At 39.3% G+C, this 25,211-nt stretch overlaps 1 protein-coding gene across 1 annotated transcript; it reads left to right on the plus strand.

Annotated features, from left to right (window-relative positions):
• The first annotated feature begins 20,171 nt into the window (after nucleotides 1-20,171).
• On the plus strand, nucleotides 20,172-22,368 carry LOC145040573 (uncharacterized). Its single transcript, XM_078988484.1, has 4 exons — nucleotides 20,172-20,507; nucleotides 20,826-21,938; nucleotides 22,046-22,243; nucleotides 22,336-22,368. Exons 1-4 carry the CDS (start codon nucleotides 20,172-20,174, stop codon nucleotides 22,366-22,368), a joined length of 1,680 nt encoding a protein of 559 aa, XP_078844610.1.
• The last annotated feature ends 2,843 nt before the right edge of the window (nucleotides 22,369-25,211 follow it).

Genomic DNA, 25,211 nt, shown 5'->3' on the forward strand with positions numbered 1-25,211 from the left:
ACTTTACATATTGGCAAACGATAACAAACCTTTTTAAGAAAATATGGGATTTTCTTGGTGTGCGTAACATTTCAGAAACAGAAAGGAAACTTGAACATTTCACAAACAAAAACTACTTATGAACTCACCAACGTTATGCTGATTTTCAAACCGCTTGTGTTCTCAGGTCAGCGTTAGAACAGGTACTCGAAGATCCCTTTTTGTCCGAAGACGGAGTACTCAGAAGACCCGTTTCTTTTTGTTCATATATATACTATGTATCACAACTGTACAACATTACTTTTGAAACAATTGTAAAACTTTTCTTTATGTAATGTAATGGTTGTTTTACTTTACTTACTATGTGCATTGGATTTGATACTCAATGTGGAGTCAACCCCGGAAATGTTTCCGCCTTCGATTTATAGGGTGTGACAGATAGGTATCATAGCCCTTGTTTATAGTGAATGAAGTATACCAAACCTTACATGGTATAAAACTATAAACACTAAAGGGCCTAAGTGCTCTGAATTTAAAAGTATCTTCAAACTACAAGTATTTTCAAAAGTATACAAGTATACCGAACCGTCGTAATCCGTAACTACAAGTAGAACAGAACGTAAATAAGTGGGTGTTGTATTCCGTGGTTAAACCTAGGCAGTTATGTAGTCGTGTCTAGGATCAATATAGCCTAGCCAACTATATTCACTCGAGACACGGCCAACATGTGCTTGGGAGTGACTGTGGCGTGCGGCATGCCTAAAACTTACCCTAATATCCCAAACATCGAATCAGTGTCGTAAACAAATCATGAAATACTATGGGAGTATTTCTCGAGCCAATCCCCTGTAGAAATCCTCGTTCGAGAGGTGTTCTGTGATCATTCTTAGCGATAAATTATCTGTTTTGATAACTCTTTCCTGCTTTATCGCTTATTCGGAACATATAACTGCCATATCTATCGATTCAATGTAGAGGACTTACCATCCTCTCTCTTTCTTGATCTTATTAGATCAAGATGCCTCCCAGAAAGAGACCCAGCTCAAAGAACAACAACAATCCTTCTTCGCCACCACCTCCTCCTCAATTTGATCTTGCATCGCTTCAGACAGTCCTGACTGCTGCAATGGTGGCAGCCATGTCACAAGTGAACCCTGGTAGCTCAGGAGGTGGTCCCCAGCCCCAGAACCCCGAAGACAGTCATGGAAACCAAAAAGGGGGTTCCTATAAGGATTTCACGAATGTGAAACCAACATCCTTCAATGGCACTGGAGGTGTCATTTCCTTATCCCGATGGTTCGAGAAAATCGAATCCATTTTCGAAATCTGTGCCTGTGCGAAATCTGATAAGGTCAAGTTCGCAGCCTGTACCTTCGTTGATAAAGCCTTGACTTGGTGGAATGGCCAAGTCAAATCTCTGACCCTACCCGTAGCCAACGCCATGGGCTGGGAAGCCATGAAAGAACTTTTGATAGCCGAGTACTGTCCCCGTGGTGAAATGCAGAAACTAGAGCACGAGCTCTGGAACCTGAAGATGAAAGGTTCTGACATTACTGCATACACTTCCCGATTCGATGATCTCTCACTTCTCTGCCCGGGATTAGTCACTCCTGAAAGTAAAAAGATCGAAAGGTTCATTTGGGGGTTATCCCAACCGACAAAGAGTCATGTCTTGGCTGCTCGTCCGGATACCTATGATAGTGCCAAGACTTTAGCCCAAACCTTGATTGATCACAGCGATAATGTTGAGGAAACCACTACCACTCCTGAGCCGACTCAAAGGAGTGGTGAGAAGAGAAAGTTCTATAAGAAGAAGAAGGGTCAATCTTCCCAAGGATCTTCCAAGAAACAGCAGACTGTAGCAGTCCATGCTGCTACTACCCCCATTGCTACTGCTTCTGTTGTGGGATCCACAGCTCCAACTCCTACCAGTAGATATGCTGGTAATCTTCCTCTGTGTGACAAGTGAAAATACCATAACAATCCTAGCCCCTCCTGAGAACTATCCTGTACCAACTGTGGTAAGAAGGGGCACACAGTTTGATTCTGCAAAAGTCCGGCCCAATCGGCCAACCAATCATCTAGAGCACGCGTTAGTCAAGCTTGCTACAACTGCGGAGAGGTTGGGCACTTTAAAAGGAACTGCCCCAAGAAGTCAATAGCTGATAACACCGGAATGGTTCTAACCATGGGACGAGAGGAAGCAATCACCGATCCCACTGTTGTTTTGCATACGTTCCTTCTCGACAACTCATATGCTTGTATTCTTTTCGATTCGGGTGCTGAAAGGAGTTTTGTTAGTCATGCATTCAAACATAACCTAAAACGTAATCCCCAACCGCTAACTAAAACTTTTACCGTTGAGATGGCTAACGGTGAGAAAGAAAGAGCTAGCGATGTATTCATAGGATGTACCCTTACCCTGAATGACCACTCATTTCCGATTGATCTTATGCTAGTTTCCATTACGAGCTTTGATATTATCATTGGCATGGATTGGTTGAGTCCCAATCATGCTGATATCCTTTGTTACAAAAAAGCCATCCATCTCAAACTTCCTTCGGTACGGACTCTCGTAATCTATGGCGATAAACCCAGTTCCAATCTTCGTATCATTTCCTGCATCAAAGCTCGAAAGCTCCTATGAAAGGAGTGCATTGCATTCTTAGCCCATGTGATCAATGAGAAACAGGAAGTTAAAGACCTCGCAAGCATCCCCGAAGTCTGTAACTTTCCTGACATGTTTCCCAAAGAGCTTCCAGGAATTCCTCGTGAGCGTCAGGTCGAGTTCCATATTGACCTAATTCCTGGAGCTACTCCCGTAGCGAAGTCTCCGTATCGCTTAGCTCCAGCAGAAATGCAGGAGTTATCCAGTCAACTCAATGGGTTGCTCAGTAAAGGATCCATTAGACCGAGTTCCTCACCCTGGGGAGCTCCGGTATTGTTTGTCAAGAAGAAAGATGGATCCTTTCGGATGTGTATCGACTACTGTGAGCTGAACAAGTTGACCGTTAAGAACCGATATCCTCTTCCACGAATAGATGACCCCTTCGATCAACTCCAGGGAGCCAGCTACTTCTCAAAGATAGACCTTCGATCAGGGTACCATCAGTTACGAGTTCAGGAGAGTGATGTTTCCAAAATAGTTTTCAGAACTCGGTATGGACACTACGAGTTCGTAGTGATGCCCTTTGGTCTAACCAATGCACCAGCTGTGTTCATGGACCTGATGAACCGGGTGTGCCATCCCTTCTTAGACAAGTTCGTCATCGTGTTCATTGACGACATCCTTGTCTACTCACGAAGCGAAGAATACCACAAGCAACACTTGAGGTTAGTGTTGGAGACCCTTGGATCCGAGAAGCTATACGCGAAATTCTCCAAGTGTGAATATGGATACGGAAGGTAACTTTCCTCGGTCACGTAGTAAGCGAGGAGGGTATTCACATGGATCCTTCCATGATTAAAGCAATAGAGAATTGGTTGGCACCGAAGACACCCACAGAAATCTGTCAATTCTTGGGTCTCGCCGGCTATTATTGGAGATTCATCCAGAATTTTTCCAAAATCGCCAAACCCTTAACCACTCTAACACAGAAAGGTGTACCCTTTTGTTGGAGTGATAAACAAGAAACTGCATTCCAAACGTTGAAGAGAGCCTTATGCAGCGCACCTGTTCTGTCCCTACCCGAAGGGACAGAGGACTTCGTTGTCTACTGCGATGCGTCTAATCAAGGTCAAGGTTGTGTTCTTATGCAAAGAGGAAAAGTGATTGCTTATGCCTCAAGATAGCTAAAAGCACACGAGGTCAACTATACCACACATGACTTGGAACTAGGAGCCGTAGTCTTTGCATTGAAGATTTGGAGAAATTATCTCTACGGAACCAAGTGCACAATCTTCACTGATCACAAGAGCCTGCAGCACATCTTTGATCAGAAAGACTTGAACATGAGGCAACGGCGGTGGGTAGAACTACTCAGTGATTATGAGTGTGAAATCCGTTACCATCCCGACAAGGCCAATGCGGTAGCAGATTCCCTTAGCCGAAAGGAAAGTGCAGGCCACAAAGTGAAGAACCAGACGATGACTATCCATTCCAACGTACCCATGCAAATCCGAGAAGCCCAGTTAGAAGCCCTCAAACCCGAGAACGTGTTGATCGAAACCTTGAGAGGAATGGAAAAGAAACTTGAGATCAGAGGTGACGGAGTCTATTGTTTCATGGATCGGATCTGGATTCCAAAGTCCGGAGGATTCAGGGAAATTGTCATGGAGGAAGCACACAAAACCAAATACTCTGTTCACCCGGGTTCTGACAAGATGTACCTGGATCTCAAGAAACAATATTGGTGGCCAAACATGAAAGCTGAGATAGCTACATTCGTGGGCAAGTGTCTGACTTGCGCCAAGGTTAAAGTTGAGCACCAGAAACCCTCGGTTCTGCTCCAACAGCCCGAGATCCCCGAATGGAAATGAGAGATCATTACCATGGATTTCATCACCAAACTACCCAAGTGTCCTATTGGGTACGATACCATTTGGGTAATTGTCGATCGTTTGACAAAATCCGCTCACTTCATTCTAATCAAAGAATCATACAAGATGGAAAGACTCGCGCGAATCTACATCCAAGAGGTAGTCCGACTGAACGGTGTACCTGCATCCATTATCTCTGATCGAGATAGCAAGTTTACCTCCAGATTCTGGCAGTCCCTTCAGAAATCCCTTGGAACCAAACTAGATATGAGCACGGCCTATCATCCTCAAACCAATGGACAGAGTGAGAGAACAATCCAAACCCTGGAGGACATGCTTAGGGCATGTGTCATTGACTTTGGAAAGTCGCGGGACACACATCTATCTTTGATCGAATTCTCATACAACAACAGTTACCACACCAGCATCAGGGCTGCTCTGTTTGAAGCCCTATACGGTCGTAAGTGCAGATCCCCTCTGTACTGGGCCGAGGTGGGGGATACATAGTTAGCCAAGAGTCGAGTCCCCGATCGTGCTCTCACTGGTCCTGAAATCATCCGCGAAACCACCGAAAATATCATCCAAATCCGAGACCGATTGAAAGCTTCACGAGATCGCCACAAGAGTTACGCTGATAACCGTCGGAAACCTCTAGAATTCCAGGTTGGAGACCGTGTCCTGTTGAAAGTCTCGCCCTGGAAAAGCACTGTACGTTTTGGTAGACGTGGGAAATTTAACCCTAGGTACATTGGACCCTTCAAGATCCTCACCAGGGTCGGTCCGGTAGCCTATAAACTTCGTTTACCTCACGAACTCAGTAACATTCATCCCGTCTTTCATGTCTCAAATCTCAAAAAGTGCCTATCCGATGAAACCCTAACGATTCCCATAGACGAGATCGAGATCAATGAAAACCTCAACTTTGTGGAGGAACCAATCGAAATCATGGATTGAGAAGTCAAACGTACAAAGCAAAGTCGCATCCCGTTAGTGAAGGTTCGCTGGATTGCCAAGCGGGGACCGGAATTCACTTGGGAGCGGGAAGACTCAATGAAACAGAAGTATCCACAACTCTTTCCAGATCCATGATTTGTATCTTGTCTCGTGTTTTAACTTTGAATTTCAAGACAAAATTCCCTCTAACGGGGGGATAATGTAACAACCCGAAATTCCGTACCACTTCTTGTAACTCAAATTGTAATCCAATTCGATCAACCAAACGCTTCAAATCCGATTCCGATTTCGTCGTTTAATTAAGTCATTAATTTGTATCGATCTAAAATGACTTAATGGGTGTCTTAATACAATTAGAAATCATTTTAACACCCCATATTAGTGATCGGAATATTCCTAGAATCGACCACATCGGGTTACGGAAACTTAATCGGGTACGACCAAAAGCCTCGCCTAATGCCGGTATCTGGTAGAATTCCACCGTGTCCAAAATTTAGACACTATATAAAGTGTTCTAAGCCTTCATTTGAAGCTTTTGGCTTCATCTCACTACTCTCTCTCTCTCTCTAACCTCTCTCCTCACTCAAGATTAAGGTCCAAAATCAACGATTTAAGGATCCAAATGTTAGAGGTAACCTTCCTAGCTTGTTATTTAACCTCTTAGGCCTTCAAATCCATGTTTAAGTTGAGATTTCAGACCTGGAACATGTGTATACGGCCAAGGAGTAAGCCTGGGCCATAAACACACAATATTGGGGTTTTTGAGCCATTAAACCCTTCTAAATCATTGTTGGGACTTAGATACGACCTTGAGGCTTACAAACCGGGACTTGGAACACTTTAAACTTGGATTTTAAGGGGTAAACATGAGTTTATGGCCAAGACACATGCTTGGGCCGTAAACTCCTCAAACATGGAGAGTAAACTCCTTTTAACATGTTAGAATGCCTTGAAACTTATCCAATAGCCTTGTGGTAAATCCTAGAAACATCTAAAAATAGTTTGGGAACCTTAAACATAACAAAACACCACATACAAGAGTTTACGGCCATAGAACATGCTCCAAGGCCGTAAACTCCTAAATGTGTGTTAAATGATCCCCTAAATTCATAACAAGGCTTGGAAAATTAACTAGAATCACATGTGATTGTTCCTTGTACCTCAAAATAATTATCTTTGACCATGGGAGAGTTTACGGCCGTAAACTCCAAGTTTAGAGCCGTGAACTCCCTTTTAAATGGTATAGGTTCATTTAATCCATTCCAAGGCATTTTAGAAGTCCATTCCAACAATTCCTATGTCCAAACAAGCCATAAAACACTCACAACCACCCAAACATGAGTTCACGGCCACGAACTCACATGTGTATGGGTTTAATGGAAGCAAACTCCCTTAAATGCTTACTCTTGGGGAGTAAACTCAAATTCCAAGTCCCTAGTGCCACTACACGTCCAAAGATGTCACCCGGGTCACTCCAAACGCTCGTTTTGAGGTGTTTAACCTCGTTGGAGTGTAATGTTCCATATAATTAGTGATTGTAAATCTAATTAGATATATATGGACATTATTACATTTTACATAGGGACATTGCGAGTAATCAAGCCCCGAACCAACGTCTAGTGTCCGAAATCGTCGCATTTCCGAGTCTGGTGAGTTCATACCCCTACCCTTTTTCACTATTTTCACTGTTTTCAGGGGGGAACACAAGCAAAGTACAAGGGATTACTTGTACTCAAAACATGTTTCATGTGTGTGTTTCACATTTTATATGCTTTTAACACTGATTGCTACAACTGATAACCGTTTGAACATGCAGATCACGTAAACATATATTTGTGAAATGGATTTTTAAACTGTTATGTTTTATATTGTAACAACCTGAAATTTTCGTACCATTTATTATAACTCTTTCGTAGTACAATCGCGCAACCAATCGTCGTTTCCAAATTCGATTTCCGATCTTCCGTTTAATTAAGTCATTAACTTGTACATATTTAAAATGACTTAATGGGTGTCTTAATACATTTAGAAATCATTTTAACACCCAACTTTAGTGATCGGAATATTTCTGGAAACTACCATATCGGGTTACGGTAACTCAATCGGGTACGACCAAAAGCCTCGTTTAACGCCGGTATCGGGTAGAATTCCACCGTGTCCAAAACTTAAACACTATATAAACGTGGTTAAGACTCCATTTGAAGCCTTTGGCCAATTTATCATTAAACACTTCCAACCTCTCTCCTCATCCAAGTTTAAGGGATCAAAACTCAAATTTAAGGCTTCAAATCTCTAAGGTACTTTCCCTAGCTTGTATTGTAACCTCCTTAGCCTTCAAATTCGAGTTCAAAGCATGATTTAAGTCTACATTCATGAGTTTACGGCCATGGAACCTTCATGGACCGTAAACTCATATAACAAGGGTTTTTAAGCCCTAAAACCCCTCCTAAGCAATGTTAGACAGTTAGTAATGGCTTAATGACTTAATGGAAGGGACTTATAACAATTAAAACATTGATTTTAAGTGACAAAAGTGAGTTTACGGTCAAGACATATTCTTGGGCCGTAAACTCATATTCAAGGGTTTTTGAGCCAATTAACCCTTCCAAATCATAGTTGGGACTTAGATATGACTTGTGGGACATTGGTTTTAGCATCTAAACACCTTAAACATGATTTTTGAGGGGCAAAAGAGAGTTTACAGCCAAGACATATTCTTGGGCTGTAAACTCCACTTAAAGGGGGATTTAGAGCCTTAAAACATGTCCAAATGCCTTGAAACTCAACCAATGGCCTTGTGGTAAAATCTAGATGCATCTAAAAATAGTTTAAAGGTTTGAAACACATCAAAAATGTCACTTATAAGAGTTTACGGCCTAGGAGCATACCCTTGGCCGTAAACTCATGAAACTATGTTATTGATGCATCAAATACACTCAAATGGCTTGTATAAATTTCTAGAATCACATGTGATTGTTTTAAGCATCAAAAACTATCTTTTTCATGGGTATAAGAGAGTTTACGGCCTTAGAACATGCCTCTAGGCTGTAAACTCCAAAAAGTATGTAAAATGATGTTTTAAATTCATAACAAGGCTTGGAAAATTAACTAGAATCACATGTGATTGTCCTTTGAAGCTCAAATGAAATTTCCATGGCCATAGGTGAGTTTACGGCCGTAAACTCTTATGGTATGGCCGTAAACTCCCTTTTTAGTGTTATAATATCATGCAATCCATTCCAAGGCATTTTAGAAATTCATTCCAACAATCCCCATGTCCATTTAAGCCATTTAAACACCCAAAATCACACCCACATGAGTTTACGGTCATAAACTCATGTATGTGTGTATTCAATAGCTATAAACTCCTTAAAATGTTTACTCTTGGGGAGTAAACTCAAGTCCCAAGTCCCTAGTGCCGTTACACGTCCAAAGATGTCACCCGGGTCACTCCGAACACTCGTTTTGAAGTGTGTAACTTCATTGGAGTGTAATGTTCCATATGATTAGTGAATGTATCTCTAATTGTATATATATGAACATTATATCATTTTACATAGGGACATCGCGAGTAATCAAACCCCGAACCAACGTCTAGTATTCAAAACCGACACGTTTCCGAGTCCGGTGAGTTCATACCCCTACCCTTTTTTTTTTTTTTACTATTTTCACTGTTTTCAGGGGGGAACACAAGCAAAGTACAAGGGAATTCTTGTACTCAAAACATGTTTTCAAATGTGTGTTTCATATTTCATATGCTTTTATATCTGATTACCACAACTGATAACAGATTGAACTTGCAGATCACGTAACCTGTATTTGTGAAATAGGTCTTTAAACTGTTATGTTCTACATATATTTCACAAATGGTTTTCCACATTTTACCAGTTAAAAGCATAACATTAGACATTTGAACATAATACCTGTACACTGTTTTTTCCTCGGTAACACTCCACACACATACACGAGTGGAGGACTATCTTATTATTACTAGTAAATTTGTTAATCCTGTATGATTGGAGACACGTCCTCGGAGAACACTCCACCGAGATACGCAAGTGGAGGACTACACCCATAACCAGAATCTTTGGTATTTAGAGAGCGTGACTTGAGTGTATAGATCTATACGGGGCTGACTACCCCATACCTGGCTGCTAGCTACAGCCGAACCGAAATGGTTCAAGGGTGACGAAAGTCATAAGTATGTGGACAACTTATTGCCACATGTGGACTACTTATTGCCACAGGTTTCCAGTCTATTGTATGGTTATGGAACTCGCAATTAGGATAACAGAGATTTACTTATAGTAATAGTGAACCACTTTATACATCTTTTACATCTTTTACATCTTTCACGTACAGTAACTAACATTCAGGAAAGTACGGGACTCTCCTGGGGAAAAGATGGAACCTAATCACTATTTACATCTTTTACATCTTTAACATCGTTTACATTAGAACCAATATGCAGGAAAGCATGGGGCTTTCCTGGGTAACACTTATATAACTACAAAGAGTAACAATTGGATAACAATACATTTTTTACAATTGGTAACATACAATAAGGAAAGTATGGGACTTTCCTGGTAACACATGATAAGTAAACAGAACAGTTTAACAAGTCAGATAACCAACTATATATTTTCACATGAATAAACATGTTTACAGTGTACAAACTTACTATACTTTACATTTGTGAAACAATAACCAACTATTAAGAAAATATGGGATTTTCTTGGTGCATATAACATTTCAAAAACAGAAAGGAAACTCGAAACATTTTCACAAACAAAAACCGCTTATGAACTCACCAGCTTTATGCTGATTTTCAAATCGCTTGTGTTCTCAGGTCAGCGTTAGAATAGGTACTCGAAGATCCTTTTTGCTTGAAGACGGTGTACATGAAGATCCGTTTCTTTTGTTATATATATATATATATATATATATATATATATATATATATATATATATATATATATATTGTATCACAACTGTACAAACTTTACTTTTGAAACAACTGTAAAACTTTATTATGTAATGTATGGTTGCTTTACTTTACTTACTATGTGCATTGGATTTGATACTCAACGTGGTAGTCCACCCCGGAAATGTTTCCACCTTCGGTTTTCGGGGTGTGATAGATTGGTATCAGAGCCCTTGTTTATAGTGAATGAAGTATACCAAAACTTACATGGTATAAAACTATAAACACTAAAGGGCCTTAGTGCTCTGAATTAAAAGTATCTTCAAACTACAAGTATTTTCAAAAGTATGCAAGTATACCGAACCGTCGTCACCCGTAATCACAAGTAGAACAGAACATAAGTAATTGGGTGTTGTGTACTATGGTTAAACCTAGGCAGTTATGTAGTCGTGTCTAGGGTCAATATAGTCTGGCCAACTATATTCATTCGAGACACGACCAACATGTGCTTGGGAGTGACTGTGGTATGCGGCATGCCTAAAACTTACCCTAATATCCCAAACATCGAACCATTGTCGTAATCAATTCATGAAATACTATGGGAGTATTTCTCGATCCCGATCCTCTGTAGTAATCCTTATTCGAGTGGCTTTCTGTGATTATTCTTAGCGATAAATTATCTGTTCGATAACTCTTCCCTGCTTATTCGCTTATTCGAATCATATAACTATCATATCTATCGATTCAATGTAGATGACTTACCATCCTCTCTTTCTTGATCTTATTAGATCAAGATGCCTCCCCGAAAGAGACCTAGCTCAAAGAACAACAACAATCCTTCTTCGCCGGCACCTCCTCCTCAGTTCGATTTAGCATCGCTCCAGACGATGATGACAGCTGCAATGGTAGCAGCTATGTCACAAATGAACCCTAGTGGTTCAGGAGGTGGTCCTCAATCTCAAAACCCTGAAGTTAGCCAGGGGCACCAAAGAGGGGGTTCTTACAAGGATTTTATGAACGCAAAACCAACATCCTTTAATAGAGCTTATCTCGATGGTTCGAGAAAATAGAGTTTATCTTTGAAATCTGTGCTTGTGCGGAGTCTGATAAAGTTAAATTCGCGGCCTGTACCTTCGCTGATAAAGACTTGACTTGGTGGAATGGCCGAGTCAAATCTCTGACCTTACCCGTAGCCAATGCCATGGGCTGGGAGGCCATGAAAGAACTTCTCATTGCCGAGTACTGCCCCCGTGGTGAAATGCAGAAATTAGAGCACGAGCTCTGGAACCTGAAGATGAAAGGTTCCGACATTGCTGCATATACTTCCCGATTTGATGATCTCGCACTTCTCTGCCCGGGACTAGTCACTCCTGAAAACAAAAAGATCAAATGGTTCGTTTGGGGGTTATCTCAACCAACAAAAAGTCACGTTTTGGGTGCTCGTCCGGATACCTATGATAGTGCCAAGACTTTAGCTCAAATTCTGATTGATCACAGCCACGATGTTAAGGAAATCACTACCACTTCAGAGCCGACTCAAAGGAGTGGTGAAAAGAGAAAATTCTGGAAGAAGAAGAGGGGTCAATCTTCTCAAGGATCTTCCAAGAAACAGCAGACGGTAGCAGTCCATGCTGCTACTACTACCCCTATTGCTGCTGCTTCTGTCATGGGATCCACAGCTCCAACTCCTACCAGTAAATATGCTGGTAACCTCCCTCTGTGTGACAAGTGTAAATACCATCATCATCCTGGTCCCTGCCGAGAATTGTCTTGCACCAACTGTGGTAAGAAAGGGCACACAGTTCGATTCTGCAGAACTCCTACCCAATCAGCCAACCAATCATCTGGAGCAGGTGTTAGTCAAGCCTGCTACAACTGTGAAGAAGTTGGGCACTTTAAAAGGAACTATCCCAAGAAGTCAACTGCTGGTAACAATGGAAGGGTTCTAACCATGGGACGGGAGGAAGCAGTTGCTGATCCCACTATTGTTTCGAGTACGTTCCTTCTCGACAACTCATATGCTAGTATTCTTTTCGATTCGGGTGCTGAAAGGAGTTTTGTTAGTCATGCATTCAAACATAATCTAAAACCTAATCCTCAACCCCTAACTGAAACGTTTACCGTCGAGATGGCGAACGGTGAGAAAGAAAGCGCTAACGATGTATTCATAGGTTGTACGCTTACCTTAAACGATCACTCATTTCCCATAGATCTCATGCCCATTTCCATTAAGAGCTTTGATGTTATCATTGGCATGGATTGGTTGAGTCCCAATCATGCTGACATTCTTTGTTACGAAAAAGCTATCCGCCTCAATCTTCCTTCAGATCAAACTCTCGTAATCTATGGTGAAAAACCGAGTTCCAACACTCATATCATTTCTTGCATCAAAGCTCGAAAGCTCCTACGGAAGGAGTGCGTTGCATTCTTAGCTCATGTGATCAACGAGAAACAAGAAGTTAGAGACCTCGCGAGCATCCCTGAAGTCTGTAACTTTCCAGATGTGTTTCCCGAAGAACTTCCAGGAATTTCTCCCGAACGTCAGGTCGAGTTCTGTATTGACCTAATTCCTGGAGCTACTCCCGTAGTAAAATCTCCGTATTGCTTACCTCCGGCAGAAATGCAGGAGTTATCCAGTCAACTCAATGATTTGCTCAGTAAAGGATTCATTAGACCGAGTTCCTCACCCTGGGGAGCTCCGGTTCTGTTTGTCAAGAAGAAAGATGGATCCTTTCGGATGTGTATTGACTATCGTGAACTGAACAAGTTAACCGTTAAGAACCGATATCCTCCTCCAAAAATAGACGACATCTTCGATCAACTCCAGGGAGCCAGCTACTTTTCAAAGATAGATCTTCGGTCAGGGTACCATCAGTTACGAGTCCAGGAAAATGATGTTTCCAAAACAGCTTTCAGGACTCGGTATGGACACTACGAGTTCGTAGTGATGCCCTTTGGTCTAACCAATGCACCGGCTGTGTTCATGGACCTGATGAACCGGGTGTGCCGTCCTTTCTTAGACAAATTCGTCATCGTGTTTATTGACGACATTCTCGTCTACTCCCGAAGCGAAGAAGACCACAAGCAACACTTGAGATTAGTGTTGGAGACCCTTAGATCCGAAAAGTTATACGCGAAATTTTCCAAATGTGAATTCTGGATACGGAAGGTAACTTTCCTCGGTCACGTGGTAAGCGAGGAGGGTATCCATGTAGATCCTTCCAAGATTAAAGCGATAGAGAATTGGTCAGCACCAAAGACACCCACAGAAATTTGTTAGGGTTGCAAGGTTTATTAGGGTTGCATGTACACTTAGGAAGTGTTAGAATGCTCAAAACCCATCAGTTGATACTCGATGCAATATAGTTGAAAAAGTCGAAAAACTTGTTGTCTGCCAGTTGAACTCGCTGAGTCCATGGGGTGACTCACCGAGTTCATGTGTATCTTCAACCTACTCGGTGAGTAGGTTTATGCACTCGATGAGTAGGAGCGACAGAGTGCAGATTTTCGACTTTAGTTGCTGGAAATGGACTAGAAACATTACCCTAAACTGTTTTGGTACTTGAAAACTCATTTTAGATGGTGTAATGTCTTTACTAATCCATTTACAACAACTTGTTATCAAAATTACAAAGTTTTATGTGTAATTTTTGATTCATGAAAGTGTTCATATTTATGTTCTTGATCATAATGTGTTTTAATGGAGTCCATAACTTGTCCTCAAGTTATGGAAAACCAAGAGTCACACTTGAATTAAAACCATTAAAAGAACACAAGAGTTAGAAAAATGAAGAGTCTTCATTTTATTACTCTATTTAACTCATAAGTTACAAGAAATGAAAAGTTTTGAAAGTTTACAAAACTTGCCCTCAAGTTTTGGAACAAGTAAAGTCATATTAAAACTTTAGTTCAACCCTTAGAATTTTAAAAGATAAAATTCAACCCTTATACTTATAATATTATAAGTTAATAATATATATATATATATATATATATATATATATATATATATATATATATATATATATATGTATAAGATCAAAGTCGTCTTACCGCTAGTACGCCTCATTCACGAAGCTAGTCTATAAGGTGGGTATAAGGTTGTTGCCTATAAAATGGCAACTTAATGGGTGTCCACTCTCACCCACCACTTGCTTGACTAGTAGAGGGTCGTTAGCCGAACGGGTAAGACAAGGACATATAAATTCTCATTAAAAGTATGATGAATACTATAAAGTAACTAAATGTTTTATTAAATTCCTAATCTTAGTTACTTTAGGAAAAATGTGAATAAGGTGCTAATCCATGAAATTACACTTTACACTTTGTCTAAGTCGTTAGTGGAGCGTGTGTGGCTAACCGGTACACTAACTTGGACTTAACAAGGTAGGTAAAGGGTGACTTAATATTTATCATAGTATCGATGGAGCGTGTGTGGTTAACCGGCACATCGATTGAGGGGTAATTTATTAAGGGTACCAAGTAATTTGCATGGTTACTTCACACCTCGTTTTGTGATCCTCGACATCCCAGTCACAAAACTTGGGGGGCACACTCGAGATTGAAACATGCCTTTGAAAAGTTCATTAAATCTCAAAAGAATCTAGGAGTTTCTAAGAACCAAATTAAATATTTTAATATTTCGACTTTGGTGGAAATTGGTGAATCGTCATTCACCTACCTTTCAAATATGTTATTACTTAGATTACGACATACCTCTTCTAAGTATAATATATTGTGATTGGGTCCTAGCCTAAATACTACATTTCGGTGTTTTATTAAGGACTATTCCTATTTCTAAACTAAACGTTTCTTCTTCTCAGATGTCTGCAAACACTGCTGCTTCTGGCTCTAATCCTAATGGCTCATTTTCTCTTATGAACTTGTGTGGGAAAGTCACTTTTGATGGATCCAACTTTAATGAGTGGATCAGAATCATCCGAATGATTACCCGCTACGAGGACAAAGAATATGTCCTCGATAAGGAGCTTAAGTAGATTAATGAGACAGTTGCAACTCCTCAAGAGATCACTGTGTTTAGGGCACATGAAAGGGATGCCACGAAAGTGGCATGCATCTTGATGGCCACTATGACCGTTGATCTCCAAAAATCCTATGAAGATTTCTACCCCTATGAGATGCACCAAGACTTGATGGAAAGATACCATCAAAGTGCTCGTCAAGAGAGGTATGAAATCATCTCCTCCATGATAACAACTCGCATGAAGGATGGTGAACCCATCACGGGCCACATGCAAAAAATGAAAAGATTTGTGGACCGTTTGCTGAAGCTAAGTGTGAACTTCCCTGAGGAGCTAGCAATATATATAATTTTGCACTCCTTACCTTCATGTTATGATTAATTCTGCATGACATACCATGTGAACAAGGAAGAGGTCACACTCAGCAAACTTCAAGAACTCTTAAAGACCGCGGAAAGTGGTCTTAAGGGTAAGGCGATTGTTACTCCTACTCCTACCAACTCTGCCCCTGTCTTGGCAATCGGGAAAGGAAGAGGGAAGAAGAGAAAGAGTTCTTCTAAGGGTACCAAGGTTAGGACCCTTGATGGCTCTTCTTCAAGTGGAACCAAGAAAGGTTTCATCACCCCTTCTTCTCACCCAAAAGAGGCTGAATGCTTCTATTGCCATGAAAAGGCACACTGGAAGCGAAACTACCCAAAGTACCAGCAAGATGTGAAGGATGGGAAAGTAAAACCCAACCATGCAGGTATTTACACTATCATTTCTAATAACTCACCCCATTCTAATTCTTGGGTCCTTGATACCGTTTGTGGTATTCATATATGTTCTAATTCACAGAGACTAAGAAGAAGTGAGAATGTGGAGCAAGGAAGGATAAACTTAATCATGGGGAATAGGAAATTTGATGAGAAATTGGGATGGGTTGATGATGAGTAATGAAGTTTTGAGTCCAATTTCTGAATTGAAGAATGTTATTAGTGAAATGGTTAATGTGAACCCTACCATATCGGTGATGGATGATAAAATTCAGAATAACTCTAATAGGGAAGATAATGAAGTTGTGAAGATTATAACTGATGGGGAGAAAAGGGCTAATAATAATGAAGATTTCATTCCAGGAGTTGGATTTCAATTTCTGAGTGAATTGAAGGAAGAAGGACAGGTGGGAAAGGGAGTTGAGAAGACTATGGGGAAAGATTTAGATAGTGAGAAGAATCAGAAAATGGATGTTGATATGTCAAATTTGGAAAAGAAAGAAAAGGAGATAGAAGGTAATACAGATGATGATGAGAATACTGACGAGGAAGGGGATAATGATTCAAGTGAGGATGATACTAGTGGGGATGAGGAAATTGAAATAGAAGAAGAGGTTAATGCTAAGAGTAATATGGATACTAGCTGCAATGAGCAGTCAGGTACTGTTATTAATAGCATTAATTTACTTCCTTCTATTTTGGGAAATGCTATGATTAGCAATAAGGAGGAAGGAGGAATGCAGGGGAATGTGATGAACTCTTATGCTGGTATGTTAAAAGGTAATAGACATAAGGGTAAGATTGATGTTAGATTCATTCCAGGGGAGAATGGGGAAGAGGATGGTCCTGTTATAATTCCAATAGAGAATCTAAAGAATGCAAGTATTCCTTTTACTAATACTCTTTATGGTTATATGATTGACAAGAAGTTGGCGTTTCCTGTAATTCAGAAAGAAGTTAGAAGATTGTGGAAGAATGTGGGTTTGGAAGAGGTATTCATGAACAGCAAAGGATTTTTCTTCTTTAAATTCAGTGATGAAAAGGGGATGTTATCTGTTTTGGAGGGTAGTCCTTGGTTAATGTTTAATAATATGCCTTTATTTCTTCAACGATGGAGGCCTGGTTTGACATTAACTAAGAACAAGCATGATAAAATTCCTGTTTGGATTAAAATATTTGATTTGCCCTTGGAAGTTTGGAGTGGTGAAAACTTATGTAGAATTGCTAGTAAGATAGGTATTCCTTTGGCTTTTGATTCCTTTACTGAGGATATGTGTTTGGAACATAAAGGAAGGAATGCTTATGCTAGAATTCTTGTTGAAATGGCAGCTAGGAAGGAATGGAGAAAGAAGATTGATATAGCTACTTGGGATTTTGTCTCTAATTCTGCTGTGATTCAAAGTTTTGATGTTGAATATGCTTGGATTCCTTCTAGATGTAATCATTGTAAAGTCTATGGGCATGTGGATAAAGTTTGTGCTGCTGCTATGAATGTTGTGAAGGAGGATAATAATGGAGAAGTGAGAAATTTAAAGAACAATAAAGGGAAGGAAGTTGTTAATGGGGATGGTTTCACAGAAGTTAAATATAAAAAGGTAATGGGTAACAATGATGGTGAAGGCACTAGCAAGTCTCAAGAGGGTTATAATCAATTGAATAATATGAAGAATAATGGGAAGAATGGGAATTGGAGAAGGGGTATTTTCTCTAAAGGCAATAATAGGAATAGAGATGGAAATGGTAAAGGGCAAAATTGGAATTGGAGTAATAAAGGAGTAAGTCACTGGAATTTAGGAAAGAACAGAAATTATGAGAAGTTTGTTAATGGGCAGGATGTTATAGGTAGTCGGGGGTTGAAGGAGAATAATAAGCAGGAGGTTGTAGTTAAAAAGGATAAGAAGGCAGAGATGGGCAATTTTAGTCTTGGTAGTGAGAATATAACAGGGGAGGGATTAAGTAATAAAAACAGTTTTGAAATCTTGGGAGAGATTGAAGAGGAAGTTTTGGATAAAATGGAAGAGGATGATAAGATTGTGAAGACAGTTGCTAATCAAAATGTTGATAGTGGTGATGCTGGAATGGGTTCTAATGAAAGCAAGAATAACAAATTGATTTCTTCAATCAAGGGAGGGGGGAAGAAGAAAGGAAATGATAGTAATAAAGTGAATAAAGATAAGTTGGAGTTGGATAATAATAGAAGTAAGATGGGGAGTTCTCAGGCATTTGAGGAGGTAAATGCCAAAAATTCTATTACTTCCCAATGATGTCTGTTGGTGCTTGGAATGTTAGGGGATTGAATAAATCTGTTAAGCAGAAGGAGGTTATTGATGTTATTAGGTGTAATAACCTTGGTATTTGTGCTGTGATTGAATCTCATGTCAAAATCTTAAAGCTCAAGAGTGTTTGTGCTAAGACTTTTGGGCAGTGGGATTGGATCTCTAATAATAATAGTTGTGAAGCTGGTACTAGAATAATAGTGGGGTGGAATCCTAGACTTTTTGATGTGATTCTGCTTTCTCAATCCAAACAGGTTATTCATTGTTATGTTAAATTGTGTAATTCGGATCTTGGCATGTATTTGTCTTTTATATATGCTGCTTCGAATTATATTGAAAGAAGATTACTTTGGGATAATTTGAAAAAACATAGTTTGGTTGTTAATACGGAAGCTTGGGGTTTATTAGGTGATTTTAATGTTGCTATAAAACCTTCGGAATATTCTGAAAGCTGTTCTAGAACTCCTAAAGGAGTAGAAGATTTTGTTGATTGTTTGAGTTTTATTGAAGTGGAGGACTTGAAGTCTTATGGGTTTCAGTTTACTTGGAACAAAACTCCTATGGGTAATATGGGGCTGTTGAAGAAGCTTGATAGAGTTATGGTTAATCAAAAATTTATGTCGAACCATCCTCTTGCTCATGCTGTCTTTAAACCATACAGAAATTCGGATCATTGCCCTGCTATTTTAAATTTTCCTGGTAACAAAGTGAAGTGGAAACCTTCTTTTAGATTTGCGAATTTTATCTCTGAGAAGGAGGAATTTCTTCCTTTGGTTAAGGAGGTTTGGGATAAGAATATTGATGGTTTTTTTATGTTTAAAGTGACACAAAAGTTGAAGATTCTCAAAAAACATTGCAGGGAGATGTGTAATAAATATTGGGGAGCTGGAAAAAGAATTCAGAAGTTAAGAAAGGATTTGGAGTGTAAACAACAAGATATTGACAATAATCCTTTTGATTGCAAGATTAGGGAAGAGCATGCTAATATTCTATTAGATTTTAATATTGCTTGTAACGATGAAGAAAAGATTCTTGCTCAGCGTGCTAAAATCAAATGGTTACAGGATGGGGACAATAACTCTAAATTCTTTCACAAAATTGTTAAAAGCAGGGGTATCAATAATCGTATTCAGATGGTTCTGAATGAAGATGGTCGTTGGGTGAGTGGGAAGGCTATGATAGAGAAATTTGTGTCTCATTTTAATAAGTTTTTGGGATGTAAGGATGATACTGATCTGTCGGGCTTAAATGATGAGTTTTTTCCTAAAAAATTGGACAGAGGGTGGCTGTTGATATGATTAGAGTGGTTACTGATGAAGAAATTAAATTGGCGATGTTTGACATAGATGACAATCGTGCCCCTGGGCCTGATGGGTATTCTTCAAAAATTTTTAAAAGTTCTTGGAGTATTGTTGGTCCAGATGTTTGTAAGGCTGTGAGAGAATTTTTTTGGACTGGTAAATTGTTGAATGGGATTAATGCCACGAGAATTGTTCTGGTCCCTAAAGTTGAGGTTCCGAGGAAAGTGTCTGATTTTAGACCTATAGCTTGCTGTAACACTTTTTATAAGTGTATCAGTAAGATTATAGTGAATAGAATTAGAAATTGTTTGGGTGATATTGTAAGTAATAACCAATCAGCTTTTATTCCTGGTAGATCTATTTTGGACAATATTCTTCTTGCTCAGGAGTTGATGGTGGGGTACAAAAAATAGAGAGGTACCCCTAAATGTACGATAAAGATTGATATACAAAAGGCTTATGATACGGTGGATTGGGATTTTCTTAATAGAGTTCTGCAGGGATTTGGGTTTCATCCAGTCATGGTTAAATGGATTATGGCTTGTGTTTCTTCCCCGTGGTTCATGCTCAATTTTAATGGTGAAGATCATGGGTATTTTGAAGGAAAGCGTGGGCTTAGGCAGGGAGATCCTTTATCTCCTTACCTATTTACTATAGTTATGGAGGTTTTCAATATTATTATGGGTAAGCTTATTGAAGATTCTTTGAATTTTAAGTTCCATAGTAAGTGTTTGAGCCTCAAAATTTCCCGTTTATGTTTTGCTGATGATTTGTTAATTTTTTCTTATGGTAATGGGAATTCGGCCAGAATTATAAGGAATGCCCTTGATGATTTCAATAAGATTTCAGGGCTGAAGGTTAGTATGGAAAAAAGTCAGATTTATTTCAGTTGTGTTAAGCCTAATATGAGAAGGATTATTTTGGGTATTCTTCCTTATGAAGTTGGGAAATTTCCGTTTAAATATTTGGGGGTTCCTATGTGTGTTACTAAATTGTTTGATAGAGATTGTAAAAAGTTGATTGAAAAGATTAAGTTGAGAATTTTCAATTGGAAGTGTAAAACCTTATCTTTTGCTGGCAGATTGCAACTCATTAATTCGGTCTTAACTTCTATTCATGTTTATTGGGCTTCTATTTTTAAAATTCCAATTGCTACTATTAATGAGATTGAGAAGATGTGCAGGAGTTTTTTATGGGCTAATGGTGAGATAGTCAAAGGTAAAGCTAAAGTTAAGTGGCTTGAAATTTGCAAACCTAAGGAGTATGGTGGGCTGGGAATAAAGAATTTGAGGAAATGGAATGATGCTTTACTTGCTAAACATGTTTGGAATGTGGTTAATAACAAAAATTCCCTGTGGGTGCAGTGGGTGAGAATCAATTATATAGGCAGCAGGAATTTTTGGGATATTCTGCAGAAAAAGAGTATGAACTGGACATGGAAGAGATTTTTGGAGATAAGGAATACTGTTAGGCCTCATGTTATTTCATGTGTGGGTAATGGGAGGAACACTTCTTTATGGCATGATTGGTGGCATCCAATAGGTATTCTTTGTACTATTATCCCTAGGAGAGAGTGGATTAGTAATGGTCTTAGTGATTCTGCTTTAGTTTGTGATGTTCTTGAGTTTGATTCTTATTCATGGCCGGTTGAATGGGTTAATAAGTTCCCTGGATTGACTGAAGCTCCTATGTTTTGTATTGATTCTAATTTGAATGATGTTGTTGGATGGAGGGATAAGGGAGGTATATGCAGAAAATTCTCATGCAAACAGGTGTGGAATGATTTGAATAATTTTGGGGATATTGTGCCTTGGTTTGATCTTGTTTGGTATAATAATTGCATTCCTCGCAACTCTTTTATTTTATGGTTGGCTATCCTTAACAGATTAAAAACTCAGGATAGGGTTAGAGGATGGGAATTGGCTGGTAATTTGCTGTGTCCTTTTTGTGATAATGTGCCTGATTCGCATAGCCATTTATTCTTTAATTGTGAGTATTCCTCTAGAATTTGGAAATTTTTCTGCAGTAAAGTAGGGCTAAATTTGAGAACGGTTGAATGGAATGATCTTATTTTAATGTTGAGCAGAATGCTTAAACTGAAGACAGGTGAGAATTTGATCATTAAATGTATGATTGCTAGCTGTGTGTCTAATATTTGGAGAGAGAGAAACGCTAGACTTTTTGGTTCTAGCAGAATATCAGTTGAGGGGGTTATAGCTAGTATTGAGAATGAGATTCGTTTGAAGCTGATGGGATTAAGGAAAAGAGTTAAAATGATCAATAATAAGGTTTGTTTGATCTGGGGTATTTCGGGAATTGAGAATGTTGAATAATGGAGATCATTTTCTGGTTTTGCTGTTTGGAGTGTGGTTGGTTATGGTTTTGGGTTTGGCAGTGGTGGCAGTTAAATAAGGATGATGTTATTAATGGTATATGGTGGGGGTATTTTGGGAATAAAAATATGCACAAAGGAATTGACGGAATATGTCACTGGTTGGAGAGTTTACTCTTAAATCATGTGACTTGTACCTATGGGATTTGCTGTTTGGATATGATCTTAATTGAGATTACCCAAATAGAGAATCCTAGACATGTGATTGATGCCATGTCTAGTATGAAACTTAATTTGATTCACTGGTGTTTTGGTGTTATTTTCTTGTGTTTCTCTTTGAGTTTGTGGTGCAGAAAGGCGAAGCTAAGGTTGGTGGTGGGCAATAGCTGTGGAGAGATTATGGATTCCCTGATGAGGACTTTGAAGGATGTAAAAGACAAGGATTGCGACAGGAGCTTTGGGACTAATTGTCGTGAGGGGCTTTCCTGTTTTCTCTTTGATGTTATGTTTATTTGTGGTTTAGTTTATTGGGATTTCCTTGTTTTTTGTGGTTTGTGGGTTTTGAACTTGAGGGTTTTTTTCTTAAAGGTTAGCTTATGGACTGAGGGTTTTTTTAAGGGCCTTACCCCTTGCTTTGGTTTCTTTATCTTTTGGAGGTTTGGTTGGAGCAAGAGGGTGAAGTTACCTTTTTTCCCTCTTTCAATAAGTTTATGGGCTACCTTTAAGGATTTTAGGGTGTTTTGGGGTTGTGAGTGGTTATTGCTTCTTATTAGGAAATGGTTTGGTAGTTGGTTATGGATAGGATGGTTATATTTGTATTTTGTTTGATGTTTTGTTCCTTGTATTCTTTTATTCTTTTTAATAAAGTTTGCTGAGCTTTGGCTCTTTCAAAAAAAAAAAAAAAAAAAAAAGATTGGAGGTTATACTTTGTCGCTAAATAGTGGGTTAAATTTAGATTTGAATAAATGTTGTTATTCGCCAGAAATGGCAAGAAATATTATTTCCTTTCATGCATTGTATAAACAAGGGTTTACCTTATCATTTAATAATGAAGTTGGTTCTATTGATGCTTTCTTTAATAATGTTCTTTATTTTAAAGCATTACCTTGTGATGGCGTGTATGAAACAGTATTTGTGGTTGATTACTTAGGAAATAATGTATTTTGTATTGATTCTATTAATAATAATCACTTGGATGAAGCATCACTATGACATTGTCATCTTAGACATATAAGCAAGAAACACATAGGCCAACTGCAAAAGGATAGAGTCTTGGAGTCGTTTAACCTAAAGTCAGAGGATAGTTGCGAATCATGCTTACTTGGAAAAATGACAAAGTCACCCTTCACAGGTTCTTGTGATAGGGGTGAAGGTTTGTTGGATATTGTACACACGGATGTGTGTGGACCATTCAAACATGCCACAAAGGATGCTAATCTTTTACTGATGAATACGGTAGATATGGATATGTCTACTTAATCAAGCATAAGTCAGAGACTTTCAAAAGGTTCAAGGAATTTAAAAAGGAAGTCGAGAATCAATTGGGCAGGAACATTAAGATGCTTCGATCCGATCGAGGTGGTGAGTATCTTAGTTCAGAGTTCCTCGACTTTATGCTGATACGTTTTCAATACAAAAACATGCTTATGAGCTCACCAACTTTATGCAGATATGTTTTCAAAACCGCTTGTATTCTCAGTACAACGATAGACAAGTACTACTGCCAGCTTTGGAGAAGACGGAGCATTTTGGAGTCTCGTCTTTATCTTTTGCTACTTTTGATGTACACAAACTATTTTTTCAAATAGATGTAAATATTCTTATTGTAATGTAATGGTTGTGTTTAGTTTGATTGCTATGATAGAATTGTTGTGATACTACACATGATGTCGCCGCCCTCGGACGTTTCCGCCATTATTTCTGACGGTTCAGGGGTGTGACATAAATTCATCTGATTTTGATTATGATTTAATTTTTGGTGTTCCTGATAGGGTTGTGAATGCTAAAGTTCACACGAATGCTAATAATCAATCAGAATCTTCGAAGCACATTGAGGGATTAGATCTTACCCAAATTCCTGATGACACTTTTTCAACATCGAATTCTCCAAGAATTGGCGAAAGTATGCTAAATAATTCAGTGGAGGGGGAGCACTAGGATACGAATACTCAAATTGAGGGGGAGCATTCTTTCGAGGGAGAGAATGGGAGAATGAATGAAGATGTTGAGGGGGAGCATCTAGTTGAGGGGGAGCAATAGAATCAAAATAACAGTGATACAATAAGTATTGATCTAAATGATGAATTTCACGAAATTAATGATAATCTTTCTGTAACAACGTAAATTTAAAACAAAATTTTCATTTTTGTAAGCGTCAAAAACCATCGATTAATGTTCCAAATTCAAACGTGAACAATGTTATCATAATATAATACATCCCCATGATCATAAAATAGTTTTTCTCCGACAATGTGTTCGATCACGCCGGCGCCTTCCCACGGTCCTCGCTAGTACCTGAAACACATAACACAACAACTGTAAGCATAAATGCTTAGTGAGTTCCCCAAAATACAACTTACACACATACGCCTTTCCAGGCCCTGACCTTCCGGTCCATGTGTCTCAGGGGACTTCCGTCCCGAATAGGTAGACCTTCTGGTCCTACCCACGTCAACCTTACGGTCCACATCACAACGCCTTCCGTCCCATAACATATTCGCCTTCCGGCCCATAACACAATGTCTTCCGGCCCATATCAAGCATATCATACATGGCACATATAAACCATTAACTTATCATACATAATCCATATATCTCATAACATATACGACCTTCCGGTCACACAGTCAAGCCCTTCCGGGTACAGTATAGTGAGAAAAGTCACCTCGTGGAAAGTCTAAGATCTCGCGTCCTCGCTATCTCCAAATCCCAACGACAACTCTACCTCGCCAAAACATAAAAATATCATTTAATACTCAAAGACTTCCACCACTAAAACTTTACCCCTTATCATCATTCCTTAGAGGGTAAAAGACTATTTTATCCTTCCTTGACCTAAAGTCCTCATGTTGACCAAAACCCTAGAAGTCAACAAAAGTCAATCCTGAGAGTACGCGGGGCGTACTGCTAGATGTACGCGGGGTATACATCGCCAACCCATGGATCGGGGTCTCCACCCCTTACGCTGCGCGTACTAGAAGTTACGCCCAGCGTAACCATCAGATTCTAA

The sequence above is a fragment of the Lactuca saligna genome, chromosome 4 (assembly GCF_052625555.1).
Source record: "Lactuca saligna cultivar CGN05327 chromosome 4, ASM5262555v1, whole genome shotgun sequence".
In the NCBI taxonomy this organism is placed as follows: domain Eukaryota; kingdom Viridiplantae; phylum Streptophyta; class Magnoliopsida; order Asterales; family Asteraceae; genus Lactuca; species Lactuca saligna.

Excerpts from the sequence above, each read along its gene's own strand:
- LOC145040573 (XM_078988484.1), top strand. The coding sequence starts at position 20,172 with ATGGTTAAATGGATTATGGCTTGTGTTTCTTCCCCGTGGTTCATGCTC. Across the intron at positions 21,939-22,045 it reads TTAAAATGATCAATAATAAG|TGGTGGCAGTTAAATAAGGA; the intron begins GTTTGTTTGATC and ends TGGGTTTGGCAG. Across the intron at positions 22,244-22,335 it reads AAATAGAGAATCCTAGACAT|AAAGGCGAAGCTAAGGTTGG; the intron begins GTGATTGATGCC and ends TTTGTGGTGCAG.